Below are 19,656 nucleotides of genomic sequence, written 5' to 3'. Positions count from 1 at the left end.
GTGAGGGCAGCAGGAGCGGCGGGAGCAGGGGCGGGAGTGAGGGCAGCAGGAGCGGCGGGAGCCGGGGCGGGCTGGGTGGCGGCCAGGGCGGGTCGGGGTGCGCGGGTAGCGGGAGGGGATCGCGCACCTGGCGAGGGCGCCCCGAGTGACCCCCGAGTAACCCTGTGGGGCCGGCGGAACAGGCGGCCTAGCGCCACACGCGTGCTGTCGCTGTCTGCTCCCGGCGGGGCGCGGTGGCACGAGGCAGTGCCGCGGGTAGCCCTAATCCCCAGATCGGTGCTGTTTTCCCCCGCTCTTTACGGGCTTTACGGTTCACTCGGGTGACATTGCGTGCGTGGGCAGTTTATAGTGAACGGACAGTGCTTCTCCATGCCTGGCACCTTGGACTCCGAAGCGGGGATGCGTCCCTCGCATGAGGAATGCACATCTGGGTGCACATCACATCCTCGTTGAATGATCCCATCGGTTAGTCCGGTTGTGGTGTGTGGTGGGTCTTGCTGAGAACACATTTTCATAATTACCACCTAAGTTAAGGCAGATACATAAAACTTAATAAAAGTTGGCTGTATTTCCTTACCTAGAGCTGAAGTCCGTAATTTTGCCATCAGGGCAGACAGTCTGTTTGCAACTTTGTCTTGACGAAAGGAGCCAAATTTCTGGGGGGAAAAACGCAACAGTTCCTCTGAAGCAAAAATTTTCTGATATGTTAATCCTAGAAAACTAAGGGTAGCACCAGGTTTTTWAAAATATCTTTTAAAATTGGTATGAGCACAAGGTTTTTACAGGGACATCCTAACTGGTAGAAAAAASTACCKCACTTTTATTAGTGTTTATTTGATAAGCAAGGACAGAGGTGTTTACCTGGTCTGTCTGCTAAAGCTGTCTGTCAATTTTCTGGGCTTAAATACTGTATTTTTATTAATAAAACCAGATTTTTTTTTTTATGTCAGATTTCTCAATAGTGAAGAGGACCAGATTCATCTCCGTGTTATTTTGCTGTATAATTCTRTGTTGAAGGTCTTTCACATCTCAAAGTAGTTATCCCTACATGTAGCTTAATTAGAAATTTCCCAGTAAAAACCAGGATTTCCCTCTATGATCTAAAAGATGGAGAAGTAAACAAGGCCTGATGTTCTACTTGCTTTCAGCCGGTGGGRTTTACAGTCACTTAACTGCAACAAAAGAAAAAGGAGGAATTTAGTTCAGGAAGATCCTAAGCATGAAGTTCTATTTTGTCAGCTCAGTTTCCTAGATGGTCATAATTAGGAATTTGTCACTTTCCGTTATGTAGTGCAAACTCTGTAGATATTCTGCTCATTATAGCATAGGTTTGATTTATATCTCTTCTTAATGGCCAGCAAAAGTGAGTTTCGTGTATGGTAACCTTTGTGGCATGTTTAGCATWGAGAATCCCTGTATTACAGATGCAGAATATAGCAACTCAGTGAGTATTGTAAAATATTGTGACAAGAGCAAGAGTTTAATGTGGAATCACTTTTAAAAATACAGATGGAATATTGGAGAAGAGCAAACTCGGTTATTTTCAGGACAGTGTAGTAATTCTTAGAAGTTTGGGTTTTCTGATTTTGTTTCCCCTTTTTCCTAGTGGCTGGAATATGCCACTATTCTTGGTATGTGGTTTTGTTAGTCCTGGATTGTCTTATATTTACTAACATGGAAGAGATCCAATCTGATAGGGTAAAAATGCGTTTTACAAAATAAGTGATAACTGAGTGCCTTAGGTTGGGGCATGGTGGTTGCTGAACTTCGATATACGATTAAATCTCTCCTATTCTAAGGTGAGATTACTCYAAGTAAACAGCCTTGTTCTTATCCTTGTTGATTAATGATCTATATTTACATAAGCCTGATAGTTGCTTTAATGGACCATGTCAAAGATCATGAAATTCTAAATTGGAAATGCATGTTAAATAATAGCACTGTCATTATAGGACTTTATCTATTAATTTTATTGCCACAACAGTGGAGGCACTTACTGCATAAGTAAACAGTGATGCACAGAATTTTGGAAATTCTGCATTTTAAAGAGAGTGCTTCTAGATGTGAGGTGGCCCTGGCCCTTGGTAAGATGCTCCATTATAATCAAAAGTATCTGCAAATTTAATTTTTTTTACCAACCCATAGGTTGGTTGGTTTTCTCATACACTAATTTATTTAACCTTTGACTGTAAACTTATTTCCATATGTAGAATAGGTATGCACTTTCCTCATTTTACTTTTGTGTTCTATATTTTCTCTCATATTTTTTTTTCTTTAAATTTAAGAACCTTTGAGCATTTAATTTCTTGTCTGTAATTAGTTTTTGAGGGCTTGTTGAAATCACTTAACTAAGAATTTCCAGTTCCTGTGGTTCTCAGTCAGTGATTAAAGTGACAGAACCTGCTGTATTTTATAAGCATGGTTAGTTTTCTGCTCTTCTAAATTGTGTGCTTTTTATCCAATTGTGATTTGCCTACTTGGAAAGCAGCACTTAGTAACTGTAGTAATTTTTAAATGCCCATTTAATGTAAGTAAGTATAAATTGCAAAAGCAGTTTTAYATTTCAACGGTGTTTTCTCTTTTCATTTACTGATTTAGTTATGACAGTAAAGCTTTGCTTTAGGAGTAAGAACATGTTTAAGATAATTAAAATATTAAAACCTCRTAAGTGTCATTTTGAGCCATATTGCAAAATTAAACTTTTTTTTTTTCTTCCAGTGAAGTCCATTTGGCCATCCTTGCTCTTTTAAAACATCYTTAGATTGTTGGATACTTAGTATAAATGCTGAAGACATTAAGTACACTAATTAGTGTTGGCATCTGACTGATCAGCTCCTCTGTAATCCCAAACCAACTTTGCCTTCTTTTCCTTGATTTGGTTTAGTTTGCATAGCCAGCAGACCAAAGCATTGTAAGTAATGACTGTGAAATTACCTGAAAGTAACAGGCCTGTGCGAATAACACTGAAAGAGATGAGAGAGATGTGAGGGTTTCAAAGTGCAGATACTTGGGGACCCAAGTGTATCCTCAGCTCTTTCCTGTGCTGGTGTGCTGGTGTATGCCTCGGATTTTTAATGCTGAGGCCAAGTGCTATGTTTGGATCACTTCACTCTTGATAACTCCCTCAGCCTCCAAGCAGAGCGGCTGCATGCAAACTGCGTTTTGATAGTGATCCACAGTAACTCTTGAGCTGTATCCAGGCATAGTCTGGGTGAGTGTTAAGTGRCTTGGACCAAAACAGTGTGAGAATAATGCAACCACACGTCCTGGCAATATTTAATGCTCTGTCTTAATTTGTTAGGATCAGTACAGTCTGGGTATCCAGTGAATGTGAGTTACTGGTGTCTAGCAGGAGGTGTCACCTAGTGAGAACTTGGGGCTGTTACCTTATGGGCTGTGGGGTACGTAAGTACCAGAGTTCATTGTATGGAAGGCTAAGGGAAACATCACACCTTCATAGGAACTACATTTCATTAGTTTGACTGTTTACAAAACAGCTCTTTGTATTAATGTGTTTTGTAGAACAGTCTGAATTTTCTTGATAAAAAGATAAAGCTGTGTAATACTTTTATTTGCCTTCAAGCTTTGTTTGGAGTGCATTTGCAGGCTTTTCTTCACAACCAGGAGGGCGTAACTTTTTTTTTTTTCTTTAGAGAAATGAGTTTCATGTAGTTGCTTGTCTACTTCATGAAAAATRCAAATGCTTTATGTAAACATAAATATTTAGAGATTTGTAATAAAGTTAGATTTGCTTGCAGATACTACCCTTTATATTGAAAACTATCAGCTGTCTACAATGTGCCTTCCTCAATGATGCTGTCAGGATAGGCATCTGATTGAAAAGRCTCCAACATAAATGGTTTCATGGGTCATTATTATTTAAAAAACTGTTGGCTTTTTTAGAAGGTTGGAGGGCTGCTGTGCTCAATTATTTAGCTACTGCCCAGTATTTTATCTAATTAAACTTCTGTAGTGTTGTTTTTTATTWACCCTCAAATAATAAGTATCAGAGCTGGCATTTGATGGTGGAAAACTTACAATGATTTAGACAAATAGGGTAATATTTATTTCTAAAATAAAATGTACTCATCCCTAATATTAATTAGCACAGATTAAATTATTAACTCCAAGTCTATGGACCGCTTAGGCTAATGAAAGTTGTTAAATGTTTTAAATAGAATGGTGAATTCTGAGGAAGAAGCAGCTGTTGTGTTGAGCCACTTCTAACTGAGGACTGAAAATGCCAGCCGGTAAGGGTACTTTATGTTTGTTTTCTGGTACATATTTTGTAGTTAGATGCAAATGATAGAAGTTACTTTTGTATTAATTTTTAATGCTGCATTGGCTTCTTTTTGAGTGCATGTTTGTAGCTGATTCTCAAAGTGGTGTTTTGTTTTTCTTTGTTTGAAATTCAGGGTTTAAAAATTGTAATGACAGTGATAATTATGCTGTAGCTGAGGATTTGACAGCCTTTTTCAGTGGTGTGCCTGGTTGCATTTTGAATTCTTAGCTACAAATAAGGCATTACCTGAGGGGGGTTAGAACACCTACTGCATCAAGTGTTGAAATGCTGCTGGTGGCAGTATCATTTACAGAAAGGCAGAGTGGCAGCTCCTGGCTCTTACAGGTCTGTCTCAGGATGGTGCTTCTCTGGGTTCTAGACCCAGTAAGAACCCAGAGCTGCTACTTCTGGAAATCAGTGTGTTARCTCTGCTCATAAAGCAGGAGGGCAATAATTCATCCTCTGCTTTYGCTAGGCCAAGTTTTGTGCCGATTTGATGTGCGTGCTCTTCCAAATGTGCTTTCTTCCAGAAACAGTAGATGGTGCTGACTTCAGCACCAAGTGAAAGATTAGTGTGTGTGTCCATGCAAATCTACAGTGTTATCCTTGTATGGGTTATGTTGTCAGTGGAAATTCTTAACTGAATACTATGGGAATTTGTTGGTAAACTTTCCATATAAATAATTCTCATCCTTTGCAATTTTAAAGCATGATTATGCACTTGTTTTAGCAACGTTGGTTATYGAGGTAGTGAATCATACTCTCCATTTCTTTTTGCAGTTGAAAGTGAGGCAAAGGCAAAAACCAAAGTCCGCTTTGAGGAAATCTTCAGACGCCATGCTAGCCTAGTAGATGCAAAGAAACCGAAGRAAAAAAAGTTTGAATCTCAAGAGAGTATTGTGGTGAGTTAGAACACATGCAGGCTTTGTTTGGTTGCCTTCTTTAACAGAAAAAATAYGAAAATGTAATGTAAAAAGGAGATGTAAACATTTTTAAAAAAATAAAGTGTAAAGTATGTTTCTGCACGTATCTCTTGTTTACGGTGTGGCTTTTATTTTTGTTTGTGTACTAGCAGTGCRTCCTTGTAACATGTAAGTATGCCAAAATGATATAGACTATAATACTGGTAAAAAGAAAATGACACATGTGGGCACGCACTTGTTTAATGTCTACCAGTATTTTTCTGTCCATTACCTTTTTTCATAAAATTTTTCAAATTCAGTACTGCTTTTGCTGGGAGTTAATGAGATGTTTGAGGGGCAGTAGAATTATATCCGTGAAAGGATTTAATTTTGAGTGTACTACATCTATGTGATACAGGTATGTCTGTCTAATAAAGCTGTGAATTGAGAGCTGATGAGAAAGTATAATAATATTAGAGATTATAATTAACTATTCCATTTTCARKTTTTTTTTTTCAGTTTGATCTCAGTAATCAGGACATGAATTTCTGCATGTCCTGAGTTTTGTGTCTTGAGTGGTTCTGTGTTCATGTGTCGACTTTTTAAAAAGATTTTGACCTTAGCTTGCCACTTTGCAGATTAGGAAGGTTTCTATCCTGACTATTTAGTTAGATGACTTTTTTGTTTGTGGCATATCTGTCATTAAAATAGCATCAGAAATTCCTCTGAGTTAAGGTTCACTTTGTAGTCTTTTTCCTGAAGAGGAGAATAGAAGTTCAATATGAGTCTATATACACCTGATTGTTGACATGGAAGATTTGGAATTTGGAAAGAAAGCAATTTGCTTCGAAGACAAATGTTCTGGTTTTTTATTTTCTTCATGTTAGGTTTTATGTTTTCAGTCTTTTTCTTACAATTGTATCCATATAAGATTCTGGATATAAGTTCCTTCTTTAATACTCATTTAAGACAATTGAGTGGTATTTTATGTATTATCATAAAAATTACATGTAGTTATATATAAGTATATTCAGAATAGATATATTAAACTTATTATTACTCTTTGGTCTTAGATTCACAATTTGAAGTTGGATTTTGTGTGGATTTTTAAAAATTCCTTGATGTAAGTGGTTGTCAATAGTCTATACAAACAAAAAACTTGGTGTCTAAAAAACTGCACAGAGTGTTAGAGGGTGTTTTTCTTTCCTTTTTTGTTAGCATATATGTAAATAAAAGACTAAATTCTTCAGTTAAGTTTACTTCTTTATGAAATGTGAATTTTTAATGCATTAAATTTAAAATTAATTATGAATTTATTAAAATGAATTAATAAAATCCATTAATTTATAGTTATTTTTGAGTATGTAATCGTRTTTTCATATGCAACTACATATTACTCATAAATATTTTAAATTTGCTTTGGTTTTAAAATTGGTTTCTATTCCAGAAGTCTCTGATGTAAAAACTAGTGTTTTGAAGTTATGTAGAAGCATTTAAAATCGCAGTGGTCTGAATCAAAACTTACTGGTATGCAAGCAAATTAAGAAGCACTTTTAGGATCAGTGTGGAAACCCAAATTTCTGGCTTTGTTGAAGCTGTAGATTTTTACCCATCAAAGCACTGAAAAACTAATAACTTGAGCAGAAGTTCTATTGAAACTTACAACTGACCGTTTGGAGTATTTCCTTAAAGGYTGACAAAGTTGCAGGAGCTCAGAAAGGAATCAGACTGGTATTTTCCATGGTATTGGTATTTTCCATGCTGGTTGCATTCAAGAAGAAATTTCTGTAAACGCTTCAGCAAATGAACAGTCATTTCTCTGTAAGAAATAAATGTGTGCAGGAGTGGAAGAGTAGGTAGRCGGAGGAGGTTGGCTGGTTTTGTTCCCATTCTCTTCAGTTCGTATCAATTAACTGTATAGAGTTTCACATATCTTGAAATGTTAAATTTGTCAAGTGATGCTTGGCTTTGTGTCACGCACTTGCCCATAAATGGTCTCCCAGCTTTGACCAGAAACAGGTCATGGTTCAGAGCCTATTTCCACTTGAAATGTTCCAGTCTGATTCCTTTCTTTGTCTTTGTTCTAGCCTTTCTTAAAGATTAATAAGACTTTTTCCCTTATAGTCCACTGTTTGTTCCACTGTTTGTTTGAAACCTGAGTCCTGAAGCCACAGGATGTTTCTGTGGTTTTCAGTGATAGAAGTAGGCTAAGGAGAGTGCCTGCCTGCTTGCCTTCTCTGCTCTGTGCCCATTTCCTGGAAAGCCTGCCTGGAGAGCAGGGAAGCAATCTGGRTGGAAGAGGAAAGATTGATATTTGTAGGGCAGGGTGAGTTTGAAGCCACAACTGGTAGGAATGAGGGCTTGTAATAGAGAGATGGAAATATACATCAGCTGTGGCCAGTGAAAGCTCACTTCATTAGCCACTGGGGCAGTGGGTGTGAAACCTAAAGGGATGGTGGAGAAACCAAACAATTGAGACACAGTCAGAAAGTGGATTTGCTAGCATCCCTTCTAGGTCATCACCATATATTGTTTTTACCAGTTGTGCCTCCTATTACAGCTTATTAGAATGAGTCAAGCCTCAGATCAAGCAATGTCCAGGTACATTAATCTGTCTGAAGTCAGTATGAAAAAGATTGAATTTATTAGGTTTAATCTAAATTCCGTGGTAGAAAAGAGGATGTTTAAAACGGTCAATGTGATTTTTCTACCAGTTGAAAAGGAAGATCCATTTATGGAGGCAAAAAATTATTCCCTAGGCTGCAGTCTGATCAGATTAAAATATTGGGATGGRCAGGCATTGGTCACTCAGGTTCATCATCAATTCAGTTGTACGTAAATGATCTTTTACAGCCGGTGCATATCAGCTTCAGTGAGTTGGCAGTGTCCATCCCTCATTTTTCAAGGTGTGCCCATGCTGTGGGCAGAAATTCAGGTATCTCTGTAAATTCTGGTTATACCAGTTTCCAAATACCCATGACAAACTCAGTATTTTGCCAGCTTCCACTCGTGTATTTGAGAATCCCTTCTCAAAAGGTGTAAGATTGCTGGGTGTTGTGCCTGCTGTCAGCTCTGGGTCACGAATGGCAGTGATGTGACCTGGGGTTGGCTACTTATGGTGTGAGCCTTGAGTGTCAGCCAAGTGCGTGCACCTTGGCTGGCGCCCATCTCCTGCTCCTCTCAAGCCATAGAACAAGCAAGGTTAGTGTCACGGGAGAGTGCTTCCTCTGCCCTGGTGCTGTAATGTGGCCATGGAGCTGTTTTGAAACAAAGCCACCTTATTTTTTCCATGTTTTAGGCTGAGAAAGGTTCAGGTCAGCAACCCTCTGGAGTTACTCCAGAGACAGGCATGTCTTTCTGTGCTGCTTTTTCAGCCTAACTCCTTTCTCTAACTCAGGTTATTGTTTTTTTTAAATTGATGGTTGCTCTTAGTTGGTATCTCAGTCCTGTCAGACAGAGAATCTATACCAATATCCCCACCTCTGCCTGAGTCCTAATCTAAAGGTTTTTATGAACCTCTTGGCTTTTACTTTGTTGTTTTGTAGCTTCACATCTTTCCTCTCTGTTTAATTATGTAATGTAATTACAGCATGTGGAGAAAGTGGCCTGAATTAAGGTCATACAGGCTATTTATCTGAGGAATTTATGTTTGAACTTACTGCACGCAGCATAAAGCTGCTTCAGATCTATCAATGTTCCTAGAATTTGCTGTAATTTGAAATTGTGGTTTGTTTTCATTATAGGGAAATGGCCTCAAAGTTTAGGTGTTAGGAAAAAGTTTTCCATAGAAAGGATAGTCAGACATTGGAAGTGGCCACCCAAGGAAATGATGGAGTCACCACTCCTAGAACTGTTCAASAGCCATGTGAATGTGGCACTTGTGGGAATACGGYTTAGTGGTGAACATGGTGATGCTGGGCTAATGGTTGGACTTGATCTTAGAGGCCTTTTCCAACCTGAATGATTCTATGAYTTTTTCTTTGTAGGCAGTAAGAAATAACAAGTTCTAGTAAATATTTCAAGCTAGTTTTTGCAGGTAGACTCCTTTAAGGGGATTATTCTTGAATTTCACAGTTCTTTTATAAACTCTTGTCCAGGTCAAAGATGAGGGCTTTTTGTTTAGAATTTCTCAAACAATCATGCTACTYGTGCTTAGTGGATTGATGTTCTAGCAAAGACAAAAATCAGTATGACCTTAGTTTTTGGCCACTGTTGGGTCTTAGTTTCTCATACACTGCAGTTAAAGTTAGTCATAAAAATAAAGAAAAGGAAGTGGACTATCTATTAGGAAGCATTATTATTTTGTTTTGTTTTATACAAAACCTGATGCTTTAATTATTTTCTTTACTCTTGATAAGATAGAATCGATACTCTGTATTTCAAGTTATTTATATGAAATTTTCCATATCTGCTTGAATTCTTGATTTACAAATAAATATGTTAATGGTTTGTGTAAGCAAGTAAARGATGAAGATACAAGGACAATTTTTTCWTACTTASTACACATACTGTCCCTCTTTAGAASTGTTTGAGGCAAGCATGATTTAACAGGGAGAAGTATCCCGACTAGAAGGGAACAATGTGTTTACTGAGGAAGAAGGTCTTGGCAAATAAAACTTTGTATGCAGATACATACATTTTCTCCAAACTTTCATTGCGTTTCAAAGCCCTTTCTAATGTTTCATGTTGAGACTGGTAACAGTTTTCTGTAAGACAACAGAGTAAATGAACYTCAGTGACTTTATAAAAGTTACCTTGAGGAACAGAGATCTCTGTTGACCTCATCACAGAATTAGACCTCAGTTGCTTGCTTACTGTAGAATCATAGTTTGGATTGAAAGGGACCTTTAAGGTGATCTAACCCAAATTCCCTGCCATGATCAGGAATATCTTTGACTAGATCAGGTTGCTCAGAGCCCCTTCTAATGTGACCTTGAACATATCCAAGGAGGTAAGGAGTTGGCATTTTACAACCAACAACCTTTAGTAATCAGAAACTTGAGGGAGAGGGGCAAGTTTACAATGCATTTTCTATAAAACCACTGAAAATTAGCAGAAGAAATACTCAAACAAAAGCATTAGCTGAAATTTAGTTCTGAYAAGCAGCTTCAAGAAACTACAAACRGCCAWACCTGAAATCTGTCTCTAACTTGGATTTTCAGTGGATGAAAATTATTTGTTTTTGTGCTGCAATGTAGCCTTTGCATCCCCCATAGTGTAAAACATTGGCATCTGTTTGTGAAGTAGACTTGTTAATTTCTGTTTTCTACTAGATATACATAAAAGTCATATGAAAACATAGTGAAACATTGAGAATGAGGTGCCCAAATGCCAAATGCTTTTTTCAGTGTGAATTTTSTGTTGACTTTCAATCTGTCACTTGTCAGATTGAAACAACAAAATAACTAGATCTTTGATTTAATTTTASTTTGTCTAATGTTGCTGAAAGAATAAAATGAAGTGCAATGTTTAGAGAATGATTTTTAGTACAACTATGTTTTATGTTCTTTTCATTTATAGCTTGATACCTTTAGAAATAATATTGATCTATCTAAGGAAAGTGTGAATGATGAAGCAATTATAAACAACACATATAATCCTGAAGAAGAGAGCCCCAGATTTACTAAAAATAAATTGAGAGAGAAAGCATCAATTGCAGAGAAAATAAACAATGATGTTGTTAGTGGAGAGGAGAACAAGCAGCCAAAATCCAACAGAAAGAAAAAGAAGTCACTGTTACAAGAAGAATTTAATGAGGAAGAAGATTTATATGAAGCTAAATTGGATAGTTTTGAAAAAAAGACTAATGATTTTCCAAAGAAGAAAACAAAAAGTAAATCACCAACAGATGTACCTCATCAAGAAGGTGATAGAAAGATCAAAAATTCCTTGACAGAAGTGAGAAATGTAACTGAACTAGAAGAAGAAGAGGAGCTAATTCAAGCCTATCAGCTGCATGTGGCTGAGGAAGAAGCAAATGCAATTAGAAAGAAAATGAGAAAGAAACTTAAAGAACAGATGTCTGAATCTACCTTCACTGTTCAAAGGCATGAAGTTGCATTGAATAATGAAGTGGGCAAAAAGAAGAARAAGAAGAAAGAGCAAGCAGTTTTAAGTGAAGCTGAAACAAGGTAACATGACAAACTGTACACTGTGAATCTTAAGTAAAATGTGTGATTTTAAGATAGGCAGAAGCTTTCTGATAAATTGTTCATATTTTCTAAGTGATTAACTGGATGATTGTTATGAAAAAAATAGTACCAAATCCTTTCTCAAAAGGCTGTCATGATTAATATTTAGCTCACGGATTCTTTTTACTTTTTTTTAAACAATCCTCCATTGCTATTTGATGTTTGTTTGCTGTGGACTYACTCTTAATCATGCACAGAGCTATCTTAAGTTGGTTTTGGGTTTTTTTTTTTGTGATAAGTGATGGCACTGATCCAACGAAAGAGTATTAGCTTAACTATTCACATAAATGGTTCTGCAATTGTCTGGAAATTAGGGGGAAATGAAGGGGGGAGAGCAGTGAAAAAGGCAAGACACTAATGGGGGTGGGGGCTGTTATATTTTCAAGATATTCAGATGATGAGTTGCAGAATTTCAAGTGGATTAATAGTGGCAGAGAGTAATTGTGTCAATGTATGCACTGGACTGCAGTTGCTGACAGTGATCCATTGCTTTGCAGTGCAATGTCCCTTTCTGAACTGCAGCATCATCCAGAAGAAGGTGGCAATGAAAATCAGTCATTTGAAAGACTGTTTACATCAGAAGGACAGAAACTGGAGGAAAGCATGGATAAACAGAAACCTAAAGCCAAGAAGGCTAAGAAGAAAACCAGAAAAGGTCTGCCAACAAAATGTTAGAATGCTGCACTACTTTGCTGTGCTGTCTTTTTGGTGCTGTTGTAGAAATATTTGTCCGTAGTAGTAACACAGAAGTGATTGAGCTGTGAGTTATTTGTATTTCTTTAGTTACTTAATTGTACTTTTGTTCTTCAAATTCTGAGGCTAATTTCTGAGGAAGTTTATTTGATAAATCAATCTAAAATCTTGAAAATTCATTTGCTATAAATAGTTTTGAGTTGAGATGTAGAAGTTACCATGTTCCTGTACTGACAGTTTGTTTTTTCACATTTCTAGAAGAAACCACAGATGTTGCTGTAGAAAATGATGAGGAAATTAGGAATTCAGAAATTTCAACTCAGTCTAAATTTGATTTTGATGATGATCTTGTTTTGGGAGTTTATGTTCATCGATCGGATCAACTTAAAATTCATCACTTGGTATCTAATCCTGTGGTTAAAATCCATATTGTTGATCAGAGAAGTGGCTTATATGTCAAGAAGGATTACAGGTGAGTTTTAATAAACTATTTCTGTTATCAGTGATTATAATAATAGGTATACTCTTCCCTAGAAAATGAAATATGAAACTGAAAACAATGGGAAATTTTATGCTTGTGTAGTTGTTCATTAGTTCTGCATCGATGATAATGTATATACATATGTACCTACAATAAATGAGGGTGATACTTTTATTTTYCTTTTGGCTCTTTTGAATGCTCTGCACTGCTGTTTCAAGGCTCTCTAGGGCAGTTGTCAAACCACCAGCCTGACAGAGYTGAAGAAGTGTTTGGACAATGCTCCCATGCACATGGTGTCACATAGGGATGGCCCTGTGCAGAGCCATGAGCTGAACTCTGTTCTTGTGGGTCCCTTCCAACTCAGTATATTCTGTGAACCTGTGAYATTTGCAGCACAGTTCATTCTGTATTCTTTCCAGAGATAAAATTTCTTAAGTCTCAAAAATAYGTAAAAGCCAAGATTAGAATAAGTAAGCAAACTTTTTGTAGTATAAATAGYATCTGCCTTTTCTTCTTTATTAAGGACTTTTAAAATCTTTAAATAAAATTCAGTTCTTTATATTTCTAATTATCAGTTACTTATTCCCACTGTTATTATATATAATGCTCCTGAAACCAAATTTTGATGGGGTTTAAGCAGTAGACTCCACCTTGATCATTRTGCATAAATTTGCTAAGAGTAACTTAATGGTTAGGCTTTTGAACTTCAGCCTGTTGTTTTTCTRTATACACTGCAAATAGTCTTAAATTTTGGGTGGGTTTAGAAGATGTTTTCTAGAATTAAACAAATAGTATCTTATATGTTTTTTTGCTTTCAGTAAATTAAAATGTCTTGTCTGAGGTTGTTTTTTAAGTGCTCTAACAATTGTAATTCTTTTGAAATTTTCAAGCAGCCAGAGGGAAGTTTCATCTTATGAACAAGAAGAAATAGATCACATTCTTCCTATTATGACACARCCATGTGACTTTAGAAAGTCTAAATCAACAATTCCAGAGTGGGAAGAGCAAGTAATATTTAATGAGCGTTTTACTTATTTTATTCAAAACACTGAGGAAAACCCTCAGGTTATCCTATTTTTTGAGGTAAGGTTGAATGTTTTGCATYCAATTTATGCATATTCTGATTTTTGGTTTGTTTCTTCAGCAGTATATATTTGACTTACTCAGGTGTTTTATTTTGGTTAAGCTAGGTGAACAGCATAGCTTTTAAGGTACAAAATCAAGTAGAGATACCAAAAAGTGGGGTTTTTATTATAGAAAAGGTTCCTGTTTTCATAGTAATAAGGAATATGAAACATTCTTACAAAATCAGCTCTCAGACTTCCAGGAAAGACTGGTAAGATATGGAGGMTATCACTCTTTTCACATTCTTGAAATCTGAAAAGAGGTTTAAGTACAAGAAAGGTAGARTTTGTCTGCATGTAGCAGCACCTCATTGTACCCAGGAGCAAGCTATTGCATTGTTCGTATTAACATTTTACACATCTACCTCTCCTACCCCTGTCTTCATAAAGCAACTATTAATTTGTCCTCCAATACAATTATGTTTAAARGAAAAATATTAAGTTATATAATAAAATGTAATTTTGAGCTTAAGTATTTCAATATCTGTACAGAGAGATTCTGTAGTATTAACCTTCAAATGGGAACCTAATAGGATTACTTTTCAGTCCCCATTTTTTTTCCTATTCAAATAGATTGAATATCATTTATTACCATATGTTTCTTAATCTTTTGTGATGCTTATAAATGAACACATTTATAGAATTAAGAGTCCTTAGTTGCTTAACACAGAACTAATTATATGTATATTTAAAGATTCTTCATGGAAATCACACTAATGTGGGGACCAAAAGTATGATTACACTGAAAGAAGGCTGTTTGACTTCAGTGTGATCTATGAAAAATGAATTTGAAGAAAGCATGATTCTAGGGTTTTTTTTTTTTGTATACCAAATAAACGTTCAGGAGTAGCTAAATAAGAGAAAATTCTGGTCCCTGACAGAAAAATTAAGGCTCTCGTGGGCATCCCTGGRAATRTTCAAGGCAAGGTTGGAGGGGGCTTTGAGSAGCCTGCGCTAGTAAAAGATGTCTAAGCTCGTGGGTCAGAATTCWGTTCCATCCAACCCAAACTATTCTATGACTGATTATATGACAAAACTGATAAAGATGGGAGAGGAATACTGACTTTTTGACTGCCATTTTCCATCTAAATTAATATGCAGCTGATTTTAGCTGTCAGATTTGTGATCTATGTAATTTCTGAGCTATTAAGAAAATTACACATTATTGGTTTTCCTCTTTTATTGAGACATAAGGGGAGCAAGGATAGGTTTATTTAAGACTAGACGTTTTCTTTTTTAATGCAGATCATAAATAGTCATCACATAAATGCATAAGGATCTGTTATTCTTAATTTCATATATTTGTATGGAAGAAACACTGTTTTTATTACTTCCTAAAATTTAAATCTGTTTAATTGAGTGAATTGCACCAAGCGTGTTTTCAGCAGTTTGGTTTTTTTCATTACTGTGAACTACATATTCATTAGAAATATATTCCTGCTGATACTTCTAGGTCCTTGATTCTCCAAGTATGCATGAAGTGAGAGCCAACTCTGATGTGCAAATTCAGGAAGRTCGTTACCGAAAAATTTGTTGGGCATTTCTAAAGGTATTGTAAACATTTAAATGAAGAAACAAAATTTTTAAATCCTTTTATCTGAATATCTCTAACTGTACTAAGTAGGAAAGCATTTTTCATTATTTTCAGCAGGATAGATGAAGAATATGTGCTTTTCGAGAAAGTATAGAATGTGTATGATTTTTCTTTGATCATGAAGTATTGAAGGTTGTTTTCTTTTAGGTTTTCTTTGTGTTCATGGGATTGTGAAGAAAATTAAAAATCCACTAATTTCTGTACCTCAGCTGTTCTGTATTCTAGTGCCATTGTCAGTCATCCAGTCTTTGAAAAGTCTTACCTGATCATAAAATGATTCTCATTTTCAGTTGCAGAGTTTGAAATGCTGTGGCATTTAAGATACCAATGTGCCAAATGTGAGATATGGGTAATTTAGCCATCACCTTTCTGCCCTTTTAAGAGAGATTTGAATGTATCAATTTGTTTTTTGAGAGCTGACAAWCTTCAATTTCCMTGAAGATTGTTTATTYACACCTACTCCTGTGGSTGGTAGTCATTAACAGTCATTCAGCACTCCACAACATACAGGAAGTTTGGTACAGGATAAGACAATGGACTGCAAGTTTAGGTGAAGGGATGGGGACCTTCACAGCAATTCAATACAGAGATTCTCCTGAGCTCTGCCCAAGAAAAATCGACTGAAATCAGGGATCTGGTATCCCATGTCTGGGTGGGAGCAGGCATTCAGTACAGCSTACTYCTGAACAGAGGGATGAATTAGTTTTCAGCTTATAAATATGAATAAAATTGTTGCCTATTGTTCATTCTTACTGCATCTGCCTGMATTATCCTTTCATCTGTGTCAGTCAAAGTAGAAATGTCCCAGTTAAACATTGATGTGTGTTAATGGCAGTAGGTACACTTATTCTTCAGTTCAATAAGAGAGGACTCTTGTCTCTTCTGAAGTTGGAGTGGTTACTGCATTGCTGTCTCTTCTGCTCTGAGCCAAAGCCTTACCAATGCCCTTTGTTGCAGCATTCAAAGAGGACAGATTTGGAAGAAGCTGTTTGTGGATTGRCAGTCCTTTGAGATTTAGTTGATTCTAGCAAGTAGTAATTTTTAAAAAGTGATATTGCAGAGGTCTTCCACTTGCAAGATATTACTGCTGTRAAGCATCTTTCAAAACTAGGCTGCCATCTAAGCTTTAATCTTAGCAATTTGATTACTGGGGTATGTAATGCATGCGTAGCTCATTAGTTTTTTTGGAGTTAGTATATATCTCCAATGGGAAGAGGATTTCAAGAGTTTATGCTGTAGTTAAGATACTACAAGTCATGAATTACTTTTATGTTCTTTTTTTCCCCTCTCTTGTCTTTTGAATCACCCTTCCAGCTTGTAGGTGCAAATGGAGTTTTAAACGTTGGTGGAAAACTTCGTCTACAATTATATTATCCACCTTCAAGGACCAAGTCACATTCAAATACTGTTGAGGTTTATGACTGGTGGGCAAAATGTCCYAGAAATCGGTACCCATCAACTTTATACATAACTGTAAAAGGCCTAAAACCACCAGATCATGTAAGTTAAATATATAATGTATAAATACATTTGCAAATATGCAGACTTTCCTGCAGGAACTAATATCTAGGTAGAGCATGTGAATCTGTGTTTGTATGCATGTGTATAAAAGCTGTGCTTACATGCAGCATATAAAATACGTAATAAAAACGTTACATCTCAAGATAGGTGTTTCAAACTCAGCCCTTCTTGGTATCTTTTTAAAATAGACATACTTTCCCTCCAACAACTTTGAATATTATTTTGCCACTGACACAAAATTTTCAGAGTACTTTCTTAAAGATTAATGTTCATTCTTAGTAGCAGAAATGCCATTTTAAGTCATTGGACTCCTGCAGGTGTGTAAATTCTTTGAGAAAAGATGCAAGTGACTTAACTCTGATTCCCTGCACCCTCTAGCTGTATTRAGTTGTACTTCTTTTTTCAAATGCAAGCTTCTTTAAAGACAGGCTTACACTGGTATATGCTGAGATGGGCATTCAAGATAAATACAGCATTTCCTTTTCTACAATGCAAGTACACTATTGTTCTTTTTATAATTTCCCATTTGTATTTAGAGCTGTAATAATTTCTTCTACTCTTCTACTTTTGTACAATCAAGGGTGATCTGTGGAAGCCTGGTGAGATGTGGATATTCGCAGTGGTACAATACAATAGTAGAGTAATTCTAATTTTCACTGACCTCAATCGTTACAATCAATTAAAGGTCTCAATTMTTTGAAAAATCTGTGATGCCATTTGATTGACACAACTTTGGAAGCTTGTATTACTTTCTGACTTCCCCATGACTTTAAATGGCATTTTGCAATGCAGTTTTTATGAATTTTTCCAATCTCTGTGTTTCAGATGTAAAAATGCAAAACATTTTAATTTAAAAGTACCTTTTAACCTTTTCAGGAATTACATTTTTCACTTAAAAAAAATTTTCCCTGATACTTAGTYTTCTTTGCCTTAAGGTTGGTCCTTCTTTTCACTCTATGGAAGCTGCTCAAAAGGAACAAATTAATACAGCACTGTCTGAGCGCCAGAGAGAAGGATGTGAACCTTCTTCAGAGGAGAAAAAGGAACCATTTAAATGGTCAAGATTGCCTGGACAGGTGAAATGTTTTTCTTTGAATTTTAAATGAAAGTGATTTAATTATTTACTGTATTGTGCTAACTTTCTTTTTTTAAGTCTTATGAAGCATGTAATTAATTAAAGTAATTAAGAAAAAATATTAAACAAAATATTAAAAGACCCTCATAGATAGTAAAGGAGGCTTAATCTTGGCAAATATGGTTGATTTAACCATTTTATCACCCAAATAGCCAGGTATTTTTATTTGCAGAATTCTCGAAGAATTTGAAAGAGTAGCATTATTCAGATAATGGAAGTAAGACAGGAAACCAGTTCTCAGATTTCAGCTTGATTAGAAATATATTTTCTTGACYTTTCTTTTTGTTTGTTGAAGACATTTTTACACTGTAACAGAAAGAGCTTACATTGAAAAACCACATAACTACTGTGGATATTGTCCTTCATCTTTAACTTTKAATTTAGTTTTGGAGAAAAAGCTGTTGGGTCATAAAGAAGTAATATTTTGGGAGAAAGGAAAGGGGACTAAAGTACCGATTCAGTTTTTTGAGATGTTTCATTTCTAGTTCTGTCTTTAAAAGTCAGATATTTAAATACAGATGAGGTATGCTAAAAGTGATTTGGTAGTAGACCAAAGGTCTGAGTGCCTATGGTTGGGCTTCTGATTTCACACTGCAGTCCTTAGATTACTATAAGTTGTGCTTAGAATTGTTAAACAAGCTTGACATGCAGTCTAACTCCACAGCTTACATTTTTGATGATAGGCATTATTAAGCACTTCTTAAGATTAAGGAAAGAATTTCAGTTGTAGTTTTGTTTGTTTTTTTTTAAACTTGCTAGTTGTTTGTAATAATGAGGCAGAAACAGGGGTTCATGTGGCCTGTGCTGCAAAACTGTCTCTGTTTATAATATGTTGAATTTTTCTTTGGAATTCTATTAAGATATTACTAGCCTTTTAGAACTTCTGCATGTGAGGTGTTTGAGTGTGTTTTRCACATTGGATGGCTAACATTCCTACCAATTCTTCCCTGAAAAGCCAGGCTTGCCGCATACCCAACAAGCACTTGTTTTCCCTGCGAGGTGGAGATATGGGCTGTTTCTGCATCCGCTTCTCTCATGATGGGAGAACACTGGCAGCAGCGTGTGCTGGAAGGAATGGCTATTCCATTGTTTGTAAGTTTAAATACATTTTGGCTTTTTGCTTATAATCCAAGTATTTGGAAATTAAAGGTTGAAGGAAGTATTTTTACATTGTGCTTTTTCAGAGGTTCTGGTTTATAACTGTTATTTGAAAACTCTTCCGTGCATTAAAGAGCATTGAGGAAAATGTTCATTGTGTATTGCTGGGGCTGGAACTGGCTTTTTGTTCATGGTTACATATACATAGTTTAATGGTGTGAATTGATACCATTTCTGCCCAGAGGCCTAATGCAAATACTAAATCAGTTTTGCAGAATGAGCATATTTTCTGATGATGATGTATGTATTAAGTGAAATAACTTTTTAAGTCTCCACCTCACACACTTTCCATGTAAGTTTTTCTCCTAACCTGTCTTGAAAGTTGGATACCTTAGGAATGTTGTCAGCTCCAGACAGACTACTGGAAGCTGCTCTCTTCCATGGTCCAGTTCAGTCAAAGTACAAACATTCCTTATTACTAAAATTTGGGACTGCTTCATCATGATTGCTTCAACTGCATGGTTCTTAAACCTTGCATAAGAGTTTTGAGATTCAGAGAGAGCAGTATTTGAAGTGTACACAAAGGGTTTAAATGCAAGGAGCGGTAAATCTAGATTGCTAGATTTCTCTAGCCT

The 19,656-nt window shown here is 36.2% G+C and overlaps 1 protein-coding gene across 4 annotated transcripts in view; it reads left to right on the top strand.

Moving 5' to 3' along the window:
- AHI1 (Abelson helper integration site 1) overlaps positions 1-19,656 on the top strand; it is an 85,682-nt gene that overhangs the window by 960 nt on the left and 65,066 nt on the right. Inside the window, exons 2-12 of one of the 4 annotated variants that reach the window (XM_057364418.1) lie at positions 3,302-3,401; positions 4,179-4,250; positions 5,063-5,184; positions 10,705-11,315; positions 11,873-12,030; positions 12,327-12,540; positions 13,440-13,632; positions 15,127-15,222; positions 16,582-16,767; positions 17,724-17,864; positions 18,883-19,015. In XM_057364418.1, the coding sequence (XP_057220401.1) occupies positions 4,241-4,250; positions 5,063-5,184; positions 10,705-11,315; positions 11,873-12,030; positions 12,327-12,540; positions 13,440-13,632; positions 15,127-15,222; positions 16,582-16,767; positions 17,724-17,864; positions 18,883-19,015 (1,864 nt within the window). In that variant the 5' untranslated portion in view covers positions 3,302-3,401; positions 4,179-4,240. Of the gene's footprint in view, positions 1-114; positions 466-2,506; positions 3,402-4,178; positions 4,251-5,062; positions 5,185-10,704; positions 11,316-11,872; positions 12,031-12,326; positions 12,541-13,439; positions 13,633-15,126; positions 15,223-16,581; positions 16,768-17,723; positions 17,865-18,882; positions 19,016-19,656 lie in introns of those variants that run through there. The other 3 variants (XM_057364421.1, XM_057364422.1, XM_057364419.1) reach the window with 3 other exon arrangements.

Source organism: Malurus melanocephalus, unplaced genomic scaffold (genome assembly GCF_030028575.1).
Source record: "Malurus melanocephalus ecotype Western Australia unplaced genomic scaffold, MMel_1.1 scaffold_38, whole genome shotgun sequence".
In the NCBI taxonomy this organism is placed as follows: Eukaryota; Metazoa; Chordata; class Aves; order Passeriformes; family Maluridae; genus Malurus; species Malurus melanocephalus.
This window is presented reverse-complemented; position numbering and strand designations above follow the sequence as displayed.